The 13,790-nt window shown below is 40.0% G+C and overlaps 1 protein-coding gene across 2 annotated transcripts in view; it reads left to right on the top strand.

Annotated features, from left to right (window-relative positions):
* The window catches only part of doc2b (double C2-like domains, beta), a 228,646-nt gene extending 220,967 nt beyond the window's left edge, over positions 1-7,679 (top strand). For both annotated transcript variants that reach the window (XM_036142767.1, XM_021317502.2), the window contains 3 exons: positions 91-172; positions 4,695-4,791; positions 6,941-7,679. In XM_036142767.1, the coding sequence (XP_035998660.1) occupies positions 91-172; positions 4,695-4,791; positions 6,941-7,074 (313 nt within the window). In that variant the 3' untranslated portion in view covers positions 7,075-7,679. The remainder of the gene's footprint in view (positions 1-90; positions 173-4,694; positions 4,792-6,940) is intronic.
* The last annotated feature ends 6,111 nt before the right edge of the window (positions 7,680-13,790 follow it).

The following is a 13,790-nucleotide window of genomic DNA, read 5'->3' as shown; positions in this document are numbered from 1 at the left end:
TTTGTGATGCCAGGCTGCTGAAACAAAAGCAGCAATTTTGTCTTTTTTTATAGGACTAACCCTCCGTCTGCTCTGCCTCGTATGCTGCAGGTACCTGAAGCCGGACGAGAACAAAAAGTCGAAGCACAAGACGGCTGTGAAAAAGAAGACTCTCAATCCTGAGTTCAACGAGGTACAGAACCCTGCGGCTCCAGTTTGGGCTGCATTTTCTCTCCGTTTTTGAGCGTGATTGACGCCTGTTTAGGTTTACCGTAACAGCCTCCTGGGAGTTTCAGTATTTTAAGATGAAAAAAGCTGCACAGTTAATATTTTCCTCACTCTCTCGCCCGTCTTTATAACCAAGGCACACCCTGTTTAATCCAGAGGCCCTTTAGCCTTTGAGGTGCTGGTACTGATATCCAGCCAGATGTTGTTTCCTCTGGAGGTCACGGTGCCGGGCGGTTCAGCTCGGAGGCAGCCAACTGTACACAAATGGCCGAACCCTCCCACGTGCCAGCAGCTTGACATTTCCTCTGACATTTTTGCCGCTCGTATTCCTCCTTCACCTCTCGGCCTTTCCGTCAGAGTCCAGCATCCTCCCGGACATCGGGGCATTGATTAAAGGCGAGCAGAAACCTTTAGAGGAACCCCCGGAACCTGGTTTCAAACATTTAAAACTGATGCTGGTTGCATCAACATGGAGCTTTTCTAAATACTGTGGGGGGTTTTTTGGACCATAAGACGCATTAAATATTCTTCCCAAGTGTGTAATATCACTCCACAATGCAAAAAGGGAACTAAAAGTAAGTAAAGTTTTCCTTCACTTGAGCAGGTAAGTAAGATTATTGCATTTAAAATAACAAGAACTCATCTCCATCATCTTATTTCAAATGCAGGATATCTAATAATCTTATTTTAGGGGTAAGAATACTCATTCCAGTGGCAAATAGTCTTATTTAGCTGCTCAAATCATGGAAAGATATACTCATTTCAAATAGATTTTACTTACTTTTAGTTCCCTTTTTGCAATGCGCCCCTCCACGTCCACAGCTCTCTATCCGTCTCTATCAGGAGGACAGAGTAGCTGGACTACACTGCTCTGTTTCTAACATAAGGCCAAAATAAACTTTTATATTGAATTAACTTACTAGGTTTATTGTTGCTAGCGCGTACTCCAGGCTGCCTTACATGAATGCACTTCTAGTTTAGACATTACAGTCAGGCAGTCTGCTAGACAGCTCAGGGGTCCTCAGGTAGTGACACGGTGTACCGTAATGCTCCTAATATCCAGTGAGCTGAGCGGCTTCATTGCTAACCAAAGTCATATTTACACATTTGAACAGATTTTTTAGCACATTGTAACACATAAAATCAGTCAGTAAGAACAACGGTGATCATAGATAAGGCGTATCATAAATTTATGAGAAGATTAAATTGTTTTAAGTGCTTCTTATAGACCAGAAAATACGGTAATGCTACATTATATTTGCAGAGTTAATGTCATCAGGGGTCTGACAAAGTCCTGGAAAGTGGTTTTAATATTATTCTGGTTGGAAAACATGTGGGGGAAACTGAGTTTTGAAAAATGTTTCCAGATAATTATTTTAAAGATTATGAGTTATTATTAACTCATAATATTATGAGTTTTCTGAAAGATAAAAATCCAGAAATATACAAAATATAAGTGTTTATTTTTATAACTGAATTACATTGAAACAACGTGTCTTGAGTTTGACGTTTTAGCCGTCCATCTATTGGAGTTTCAGCTTTTTGGCTGAGAATTCAGATTCAATTCAAAGTTTGGATAAAATTAATAATTTTAACTCAAGGCTTTGCAAGCGAGAAAGATCCAAATCAGTCAAATAGAAGCAAAAACAGGTTAATTTCAATTAATTAGAACATCATCTATAACTTCATTTGTTTCAGTCATTCAGTCCAATGTTTCTTTAGTTGATCTGCACTTTTGTTTCGTCTTCCATTCACGGCCAACATTTTTCCTTCCACTCAATTTTCCATTAATCTCGTGGTTACAGCTGGTGAAAAAACAGTTTCTTTAAAACATTTATTTTGTCTTTGTTTGCTGCACAGCTATCAGGTCTGCAGTCTTCTCATTGACTCTGCATTTCGTAACATTTCTGTGATAAAATCATTATTTTGTTGGACTCTTGTAATAGTCTTGCTTGGTCAGAAACTACATTTTTGGTTTTCATTAACTGGAGCCCACAACCATCAAAATGAGCAGAAATAAACTCCCACTGCATGTAAGAAATAAAATAACACTTTATCACTTGAGATTGATGAAATAAATACACTTTTAATTAATTATATTATAGTTATAATTAAATGATAATTAAATGTATCAATATGTGAATTATTTTCTATTTCCTTCAAGATATAAATCTAAATATCTAAGATGGTTTTATTGAGTTTCCTGGCTGAAAACTCAGATAAACAGCAACAAAAACAAAAAAAAGATTACGTCACTTCTTTACCTTTTTTCCACTTTAAATCAGGGTTTTAAACCGGACCTGTGCTTCTTTAACTGAGAGCGATCTAAAGTGGTTCAGATGTCAAAAGCAGCATTAAAAAAAGCTTTTAGAAACTGAATAAAGGTATCAAAGATCACAAACTGTGCTTTAAAGAAACCATCCTGATAAGAGAAGCTTTTATGTCACAGAGTCTGAAATAGATCTAAGTTGCTCCAGATGGAAACAACGCAGCAGAATAGGTGTTTTTATACATGTATGGACTTTGCAGATAATAAAACATGACTGCTGTTCGAGCGTTTTCACAGTAAAGGTTTTCTTCTGACATTTCTAACGACTGTTAAGAAAACTGCCATAAAAGATCTTGAAATCTGAGCGAAGGGGGGAAAAAAGCCATATTAAAGTGGAGAATGTGAAACTTACTGAAAGCTGCTGCATTTAAAGTTCCTCAGAGGCTCATTTTAACAAAGATAAAGCTCAAAGTGCCGTATTGTCCGACGTTTTTCTCTTTATCCTTTCAACACGTTGCTCTCCACCAACCTGTCGCTCCTCGATGTTTCTTTCTTCATCCAAAATGAAGAGCAGGAGACAGACCAGTGATTCATATGAACTTTAGTGAAAGAAAAAGGGCCGAATCACAATCAGTGCAAAAAAGGTGAGCTAACAATGACCGGCTGATGGAACCTTCTATTGCTGGCAAAAACCGAGAAAAGCAAAATAAAAAAATAAAACCTAGCTTGAAGCTACTCAGTCCAAAAACTGCTCTGCCCCACTGCAAAGCATCATGGGATGCAATTTAATTTAATTTTATTTTATTTATATAGCGCTAATTCACAACATGTCATCTCAAGGCTCTTTCCAAAGTCAGACTCCATCAGATCCTCCAGGTTGGTGAGAAAGTTTCCTCTCTATGGAAACCCAGCAGGTTGCATCAAGTCTCTCCAAGCAGCATTCACTCCTCCTGAAAGAGCGTAGAGCCACAGTGGACAGTCGTCTGCATTGTTGATGGCTTTGCAGCAATCCCTCATACTGAGCATGCATGAAGCGACAGTGGAGAGGAAAACTCCCCTTTAACAGGGAGGAGAACCTCCAGCAGAACCAGAACCAGGCTCAGTGTGAACGCTCATCTGCCTCCACCCACTGGGGCTTAGAGAAGACAGAGCAGAGACTCAGGAAGCTCAGAAGCTCACATTGACCCAGGAGTACTTTCTATGGTAGATGGTAATAGTGGATGATCTGCCTCCCCTGATGATGTCACAGCTAACAGAACGCCAGACCAGGTGTACCTTCTATGAAGAGAAAAATGACAGAGAACAAAAAGTTAAAAGCTGAAATAACAACAAACAATGCAGATTGGAGAGCAGTAGGAAAACTCAGCAGTGACAGAAATAGACCCTGATGTCCTCCAGTAGCCTAAGCCTATAGCAGCATAACTATAGAGGTAGCTCAGGGTAACATGAGCCACTCTAACTAGAAGCTTTGTCACAAAGGAAAGTTTTAAGATTAGTCTTAAAAGTAGACGGGGTGTCTGCCTCACGGACCAAAACTGGGAGTTGGTTCCACAGGAGAGGAGCCTGATAGCTGAAGGATCTGCCTCCCATTCTACTTTTAGAGACTCTAGGAACCACCAGCAGACCTGCAGTCTGAGAGCGAAGTGCTCTGTTAGGAACATACGGGGTAATCAGAGCTCTGATATATGATGGAGCTTGATTATTAAGGGCAATGACCAACAACAGTGAAGGATCACATTCTCCTCTTTTCATTAAATGCATCAAGAGTAATAACACTAACAGAATTTACTTATTTTCTCATTCATTTTTGAGCTTAAGGAGTTTAACAGACAGTAACATTTGAGAGGTGTAAGTATTTTTCACCTGCTGTCTCTTAGCAGCTAAGTTGCAACAATAACTACATAAATGTGCACTAGTGTGAAGAGCACTCGTTAGGTGCCGGGTGCTGATTCAGCACGTATTAGCCACCCACTGCAAACCTATTTTCTCTCTGTCAACCTGTGTTATCTGTGGTATTTTCCACACATCTACCTAAGCAAACGGAAAGAAACCGTGTGTTTGTGACATTATAGAGCCTAAATGATGTTTAAGTCAGCGCCGCTCCCTGACAGCCATGCACTGGACTGAAAATAAGTTTAAAAACTTGTTTGAAAATACTAAATCTGTGTCCGCTAAGTCGGTCTACGCTAACAGTTTTGTCCTGTCCCGACTCCTGCAGGAGTTCTGTTACGACATCAAATATGCAGACCTCACTAAGAAGACTTTGGAGATCACCGTGTGGGACTACGACATTGGAAAGTCAAACGATTTCATTGGTGAGTCTGACGCCGTCAGAGTCTGCAGGTACGTTTCTGCTCTGATTGGTGCGTCCAGCAGCTTCTGTCCAGCTGAGGCTCCTTCTGTGCAGCTTTACCGCTTCAACAGGTCGTTGCTGCATGAAAAAAAACTGATTAAATGTCTTTGGTTCAAAAGTCTGTGATCATGATGAATCACTCTGGAGTTAAATCAGCTTCAGGCTACTAAACAGAGCCCAGCAACAAAATGCAAGACTTTGTCGTGTAATAAGATCGTCTGACCTTTGTTTCAGGGAGTATAAATCATAAATCTATTGGTGCTTTTTTTAATCAATGCTGAATCAGTCATTAATCATTAACAGGAGCGGTAAAAATATGGGCAGTGGGTAACAAGTTATAAAATAACTCCTCCACTTCTTGATCAGCTGTTAGATCTCATTTCTTAAAAATAAAAAATAAAAACAGCTGATAATGTTTGAAGTTTAAAGCCAAAATAACAGATTTTAATCTAAATTTTCACTTTTGAATGAAAAAAAAATCTCCTTAATGGGGGAGATTCCCAACATCAAACATCTGTTCAGAATAATTATAACTGAGCACAATAAGGTGACTGGAGTGTCAAACCAAGATATATTTTACATTTTTAAGGATATTTTTAGTATTTATTCTGATTCTACCCACAAAAAAGTATTTACAAATTATTCACAGTCCCTTTGGGCAGTTTTGACTGCATTTTTTTATTATTATTTTTTACTATTATTAGTATTATTGTTTATTTTTGCTGCAGTTAAAAAGTTGTTTTAAAAAAGACTTGGAAAATCTACGCCGCAAGCTCGTTTTTCAACCGCAACAAAAAAGCATGAACACATTTTAGAATCTGGCAAAACTAGACAGTCTACATCCAACCTGTCTTAGCTTGAGTAATTTTTGCAAAGTAGTATCTGCCACAGATTTAAGTCTTTAGATATTTGCATAACTTCTAGAGACAAACCCCCCAGAAGACATGCAGCTGTAACGGCAGTAAAACGTGGCGCTGCGTACAAATGCAAGCCACACTTTTAAGATTTTAGAACACTGTTCAGCCTTTTCTTTCCCCATTACAATTATTTTCTACTTTATGTTTGTCTATTGCATAAAATCTCTAAAAAAAAAAAAAAATACATAGTTTGAAGTTTTAAACAGACAAAAAGCAAAAGGTTTGCTAGCCTGACTCTCGCCAGATGGATGTAGCTCCGCTGAGCTCCACACGTCCTGCTGGACTCGCTGCCACTGGGAGGGATTTCAACACTACATAAAATGGACGAGCCAATCAGGATCGTCGGGCGGGGTTTTCGTAGCGACTGTTAGGATTCAGACAACAATGGTGGCTCGAAGCGATGAATCAAGGGTGACCAGATGTCCCAGAGTCCCTGTTTTGGATGACCTGTCCCCAGAAATGTCCCCGATTTCAGTGAATCATGATGAAATAAAAAAATTTAGCGCAGCCGGAGGTATTTACCCGGTCCTGCCGCTGCCTGAGCCGAATTAACCTTCTGCACCCGCTTAGCAAAATCAGAGACGTCCGCGGTTTTCATTAGAGAGATCTGGTCACCCGGTAACATCGATGCTGCCGTTTCATCAGAGTTGTCCAACCTGCTTAATGTTAATTCTTTAAAATAACAAAGAAGGCCTGTGTTGGTGGAAACGATGGTGAGTGGTTGAAGCAGCGCCTCAGTAAAGTGGTTTATCCAATCATATGCTAGTATTTTTGATAAGGCCATGTGGAACGACATCCATGTGGCGAGGGTCTGCATGACAGAGTCCAACACTGCAAAAACTAAACTAAAGACAAGTTAAATTTTCTTAAAATAAGTGTATTCGTCCTTGATTTGAGCAGATAAATAAGACTATTTGCCAATAGAATAAGATTTTTCCTCTTAAAATAGGAACAATTCATCTCCATCATCTTATTTCAAGTGCAGGATGTCTAATTATCTTATTTTAGGGGTAAAGATACTCATTCCATTGGCAGATAATCTAATTTACCTGCTCAAATCGAGAACAAATAGACTAACTTTAAGAACATTTTACTTGTTTTTAGATCAGTTTTTGCAGTGAAATAGAAAGTCCTTTCAGAGATCTTTGAGGACTGTTGCTCCTTGACGCGTCCTGTCTGTGCGTCATCTTTCAGGTGGGGTGTCTCTGGGCATCAACGCCAACGGAGAGAGGCTCAAACACTGGTTCGACTGCCTCAAAAACAAGGACAAAAAGATTGAACGCTGGCACACGCTGACCAACGAGTTACCCGGCTCGTTGAACGACTGAAGACCCGACATCCAACCCAAAGGGCCTCCAGCCCCGCCCGGCCGCGCCCCGTCGGCTCTTCCCTCCACCTTTCTCACGTCGGACGTCTAACTTGGGAATATATTTCCTGTCAACAGGGCTCAAATTATATTTTCCACATCTTGCACATTTAAAACACTTCTTGCACGGCGGCTAATGTGTTTCCAGAGAAAAATCGAGTCGTGTCGGGGAACGGCGGGGTTTGTGCCGTTGACTCGTACGCTTTTCAGCTGTCTTTGCATGATCAGTGGAGATAAAAGAAGCAAACGCTCTCTGTTTGATGAGGCCTTTTACAGCAGCTGAATAAATTTCACCAGACAAAAACATTCCTGGACCACCTTAACGTGTGAAATGCAGCAGAAATGTAGGCGGGAAAACTAAAAGAGTAGCAAATTCTTCCTAATGTGCGTCGCATCAAACAAACGTTTCTAGCGTCTAGTGTCGTAACGAAGCCTGTGAGGGGAGATGTTGCCGTTTAATTTTATTGATTTAAAGTTTTACATGACGAAGAAAAGTGCCGTTTAAACATCATCGTCCGAGTCCGACAGTATTTCCTCCTTATTAAAGGGATTAAAATGAGAAGGAAATACACGGTAAGCATGAAAATCATCATCGGTGACAACCCGCTTAAATCTCGCAATGAATCTTTGATCCAAGCCTTCGTTTATAAAGATGGAAAAAATTAAATACTCCAGACATGAACAGTTTCCTATCTTTTTAGCCAAACCATGAAAAAGCTGTTTATTTAATAACACCGTTGCTGGATGTCAGCAGATGTTTTTAAGTGAGACTAAAAACCAACCGCTGACAGATTATGCCACATGTGGGATTTCCCCTTAATCCGCAACTCTGTATAAAACTTTCCTAATCCAAGAGATCTTTTGATCAGATAATCACTGCTGTTTGGTGGACGAAGGGAAATCTGTGGACTTTGAAGAATCTCCTGCACAGAGATCCTTTGGAGAAAGCAATTTATCCATCATTTACACTATCAATCTTATTTTTATCACCACCATAATTACAGCAATGTCATGCTCCCCTGTTCCACATGATATGTTAGGGCTGGACGATAATTCAATAACAATATATATATATATATATATCGATCAATAGACGTACATTATATCAATGATAGAGAAAAAGGGTCAAGGAAAAGTTCAATAGAATAAAAGTTTTCCTTCCTTTTGCAGTTTAGCCATATAGGTTAATATTACAGTCATTAAATCCTCCCAACCAATCACAAACGCAGACCCAGGAAGCCCCGCCCCCTTCAAAGAGTTCAGAAAACACATGTTCTTTTTTCTTTTTGATAAAACTTGCAGTTTTGGTAAAAAGTTGGTTGAATAAAAGGTTGAGTTTGAATTCTGTGTTTGTTCTCTGTCTAAAAATAGGTTGCTAAGCAACAGCATAAAATGGCCAGAGCTGCACTTAAAATATATGTTTTGAATCTGTTGATAATTATCAACATCGATCAACATGATTTCTATTTTATCGATATGCTTTTTTTTCCTATATCGTCCAGCCCTATGATACGTCATCATTCCATATTTGGCCGTCCAGATTTATTTTATTTATAAACTACTAATATCTATAAATTCCTTCTTTCTGTCAGAAACGTTTATGAAAGCGAAACAACAGAGACCCCTGAGATGCACAGAGGGAGGGGCAAGATCATAAAAGTCCCAAAAAACGTTTCAAATTAGGCTTTAAAAACTCAAGAATACCCCCAGATTGTTTACATTAGGCCCTCATTAGTTCCTTTTACAATCTTTTTATTTTTAATTTGCTGGCATTGGTTTGTTCTGTCATTTGTAGTTCTGGCGGGGAATGTGTGCGTCTCTACGCTTTGACAAAACTACAAGCCCCATGATGCAGGGAAGCCATAAACCCGTTCTAAAGGAAATATTCACAGACTCTCAGTGAAACTGGCTTCATTGGGTGTTCAGGCGACTAAAATCAAAACTTCCTTGTTACATTCTTCACTATCAGGGGAGTGCGCGTATTTACTGGATTTTTATGTTATCAGTAACTTCTTCTAAGGTTTACATTGTAGCCATAAAAATGAAGTAATCTGAGTGCAAAAGAAGAGAGGCAACAATTTACTTCAGCTGATTATACGTCTGCTCCAAACTGCAACGGTCGTGTTTTAAATGCCACAAAAAGACGCACACTGCAAAAACTGAACTAAAAACAAGTCACATTTTCTTGAACTTACTGTATTTGTCCTTGATTTGAGTAGGTAAATAAGATGATCTGCCAATGGAATGAGTATTTTGATCCCTAAAATAAGATAACTAGATTTCCTGCACTTGAAATAAGGTGATGAAGATGAGTTGTTCCCATTTTAAGTGCAAAAATCTTATTCCATTGGCAAATCATCTTATTTGCCTGCTCAAATCAAGGACAAATACACTCATTCTAAGAAAATTCAACGTATTTTTAGTTTTGTTTTTGCAGTGCAGAACCGACACAAATTGTGCTGTTTAGTTTATGCATATGAATGTAAATAAAATTATAATTAAAGAGTGACAGACTAAATTTTATCTAAAAATACTGTGTGCTGGACACATTTTCTGCCATTTGCAGCCACAAAGCAATTATGCAAAAAAAAAAAAAAAACAAAATTCAGAAATCTCACAGAGCTGCCCAGGGATGTTAAAAGTCACACATTTATTTGTCATAATTAATTTAGATCACGGGTTTGAAATCAGGCTCCAGAAAGCCGTTGTGGACCCTGATACTAGAGAGTATTATCAATCAGCGCTTGTATTGTTTACACTGACCTGTTCACGCCAAGGCGGGAAACAGGATCTGCCAACAGATCAATGCTGACGTCGCCCCAGAAGGGCAGAGTTTTTAAATATTCCTCTTCATCCCCTCACGTATCAGACAGAATGTACTCCTACCACTCGACCCGCTCCTTTCTCTGAGCAGAACCCGAATAATTTAGCTCTTAATGGTCTACGCTGAGGTCGGAGGGCTGGGATGCACGTCATGTGTTTGTGATCTTACGCCACCTTTTCTGCACGGCCACACTCGTTGTAAATTTCCACCGCGCGCTGAAGCAGACCCAGACAAACCGGGCCGACTGTCCAACGACCGGGGCTCCCGTCGTTTAGGTGACAGCTTCTCGGCCCGTCGTGTTTGTTTTCGGGGGGGGCAGCGTCGACGCTGTCAGCGCGGCCGACTGTTTTACTGATCGCATCATTTTATCTCACTGATTACAGCCGGTCGATAGCCGCCAGCAGCTCTGCTGCCCATTTGCTTAATGATCTCACCTCCTCCGACCACAGCTTCTTTGTTGTTACCGTTTGAATTATTAGATCCCATCCATTCACTTTGACTTTTTTTCTTCGTTATATCACACCTCTACAGCAGCTGGGGATTAAAGTCTTTAATTCATCCCACCAGGCCTCTGTTTTCCCTCAGTGTTAACAGCCTTTCCAGCCGCATTGATTAATGGCCATGAAACCTTGTTGGCATCTCAATATTCTCCTTGACACGGTGATCCCTCTTCCTCTGGTGAATACGTAATGAATACAACCGACACGTGGTTTTGGTTTTGTAACCCGTCTGCCTTTGTGTGCAAGCTCAATATTATGAAACGAAAACAAACAAAACAAAACAAAAAAAAAGTCCTAAATGCATGCATATGTTCATGGTTTTGTCATGAGATGACTTTGCCTAATGTTTGATACTGTTTTCTGTATAAACAAAGAAAATTATATGACTGTGGATGCTCTACAATTACGCTAAGAGTCGGTCTTTCTTCTGGACAACATTTTGTACCTTGGAACACTATCGCATCGCCTGTTTGGCTGCTGTATTGACTATTTGAACGCGTGACTTGATGTGAATTAAAACCCCTCCTTTTGTTGGTTCTCTTTTCTTTTTTAATACTCAGGCACTTGTTTGAAACTTTTCTTTCCGGTTTGTTGAATGTATGAATATAAATGCATTGTATCAAATTATATTTTAGTCCTTTGCCAAACAGAAAGCGTTTTGTGTTTTATTTATTTTTAATTTTTCTCTCCTGGTTTCCGAGGTCGGCTCATGGAGGTGACGGGTCCAGGAGGGAAGCGTAAAGAATTAGATTTCAGTATTTAAGGTCTGGATACGTAGAATGTGACAAATGTTTGTTATATTGTCTAAATGTTGCGTCTGTCCTTCCTTTGTTTTTTCATGTTCCTTGGAAGTATCTTGACCCAAATGCAGAATATCTCACTGCAGAAAGGAACTAAAAGTTGGTAAAAAAAAAATTCTTGAAATGAGTGTATTTGTCCTTGATTTGAGCAGCTAAATAGGATTATCTGCCAATGAAATGAGTATTTTGACCCCTAAAGTAAGATAATTAGATATAATGCACGTAAAATAAGATGGAGATGAGTTGTTCCTAATTTAAGTGCAAAAGTCTTATTCTATTGGCAGATCATTTAAACTTGCTGCTCAAATCAAGAACAAATACACTAATTTCCAGAAGATTTTACTTACTTTTAGTTCACTTTTTGCAGTGCTTAAGTAAAAACGTTCATTAACAACAAAGGGGATTATAGACGCAATAAAAGGTTCTGTAATGTGGCTTCAGCGGTGAGGTTAGATGAAGCAAGAGATGGAACAAGAGAAGATCTCTGAATTGGGTGACTGAAGCTAAATGGCTAGCTGTCGGCGTAGAGGCCGACGGAAAGGATTCAACCTGGGGGGCACAGAGGACATAAAGAATGACCTCCATGACGGTAAGTGGTGGAACATGAAGTCTGTCCAAGTACAATGTGGCTTGACTGGACTAATGAGACCGAACATCAGGCAAAGACTTGATCCAAAGAGTTGTTTTTTTAAGTTTATTTTGGCGCTAAGTTTAAGGCTAGCATGGCTAACAGACACCTAGCGACGTTAGCTTCCCTTTGAGCTCAATTCCCTGTCAGTTTGAGATTATTTTAATGCCTAATATTATGTCGATGGTATTCCCAAATGGGTTCCTCGTATAATGACCATGAATGCTGTTAGAAGTTTTTTAAAGTATTCCATTAACTTTTTTTTTTTTTTTTGCAGTGGGGAGAAGAATATAGCGTTAGCTTAGCTAAGACGTCAAACTGAGTAAAGTCACCTGTTTAAACTGTGAAGTAGAGCCGGGATTAATGAGCTTAGGAGCTTTTTTTTTCTTAAATAAAGAAAATAGATGGTCTTCTGGCTGCATCTTAAATCTTCTGTGCTTAAGTAGAAACCAACAGTTATTTTTTTTCCAGTGTTCCCAGAAAGCACCAACAACGGGCATTAGAGCATCAGAACTGGACCGCTGGGCAATGAAATGATGTGATGAATTACCTTTTCTGTACGGCCAGGTGTGGGTGTGGCTGCATAGGCATGACTACCTAGGGCGCCACCTATTGGAGGGGTGGTGTTGCAAGACCTTTAAAAATTAAAACTAAAATAATGAGAATAATCTGCTGTCCTAACTGGTGCCCTCCCATTTTTTCTGTTAAAAGTGAACAGCCTGTTTTTATTTCTAACTTAGCCCTCAACCTGTTCTGTACTAGAACTTGGTTGATTGATCTCAGCAAAATGTCTTGCCCCCTAAACGAGCTTTAAAAAAGGTGTAAAATATTACTTTTTAACTTTACATGTATTTATAAATTTATGATAAGGGTTTTTAAGATAAATGTGGAAGACTTTTGTGGAAAACTGCTCCAGCTCCTTCATGTTGGATGGTTTTCACTTGTGAACAGCGATCTTTAACCTCAGATTCTCGATTGGATTAAGGTCTGGACTTTTTCAATTCAATAAAATGTTATTTATATAGTGCCAATTCATGATACATGTCACCTCAAGGCTCTTTCCAAAGTCAGACTCCATCAGATCCTCCAGGTTGGTCAGAAAGTTTCCTCTCTAAGGAAACCCAGCAGGTTGCATCAAGTCTCTCCAAGCAGCATTCACTCCTCCTGAAAGAGCGTAGAGCCACAGTGGACAGTCGTCTGCATTGTTGATGGCTTTGCAGCAATCCCTCATACTGAGCATGCATGAAGCGACAGTGGAGAGGAAAACTCCCCTTTAACAGGGAGGAGAACCTTCATCAGAACCAGAACCAGGCTCAGTGTGAACGCTCATCTGCCTCCACCCACTGGGGCTTAGAGAAGACAGAGCAGAGACACAGAAAGCACAGAAGCTCACATTGACCCAGGAGTACTTTCTATGGTAGAGAAGACAGAGCAGAGACACAGAAGGCTCAGAAGCTCACATTGACCTAGGAGTACTTTCTATGTTAGATGGTAATAGTGGATGATCTGCCTCCGCCTGGCCATCCAGATGTTTCCCCTCACACCCTCTCAGGTGTTGCTTTAGCAAAATGCTTCGGGTCGTTCTCCTGCTGGAAAGGTGAACCTCTGTCCCAGATCACAGGCAGACTGACACCAGTGGACACAGAAATGTGTCCACAAGTCATTCCTGTAGACGGAGGTGTGGTTTAATTTCTGCCGTTCATCAGACTCCATGCAAATCGAGCAAACAGCAGGCGGTTCCTGCAGCTTAGTGGACGCCGGTGTTGTGTGTGTTGGCCTGGAGTTCAACAGGAGCTGCTTCACTGCTGTGCTCCGTGTTAATAACAGATCCGCTCATCACGCAAGGCTCTACCTGAAAATTTACAGCTCAGAGAGGCACAACAGAATCACGTTTTTCTACGCTTTTATGTGTCAAGCAGAAATAAT

This window comes from Fundulus heteroclitus, chromosome 11, assembly GCF_011125445.2.
Source record: "Fundulus heteroclitus isolate FHET01 chromosome 11, MU-UCD_Fhet_4.1, whole genome shotgun sequence".
Lineage (NCBI taxonomy): Eukaryota > Metazoa > Chordata > Actinopteri > Cyprinodontiformes > Fundulidae > Fundulus > Fundulus heteroclitus.
The sequence above is the reverse complement of the archived record's forward strand: the minus strand, read 5'-3'. Positions and strand labels throughout refer to the sequence as shown.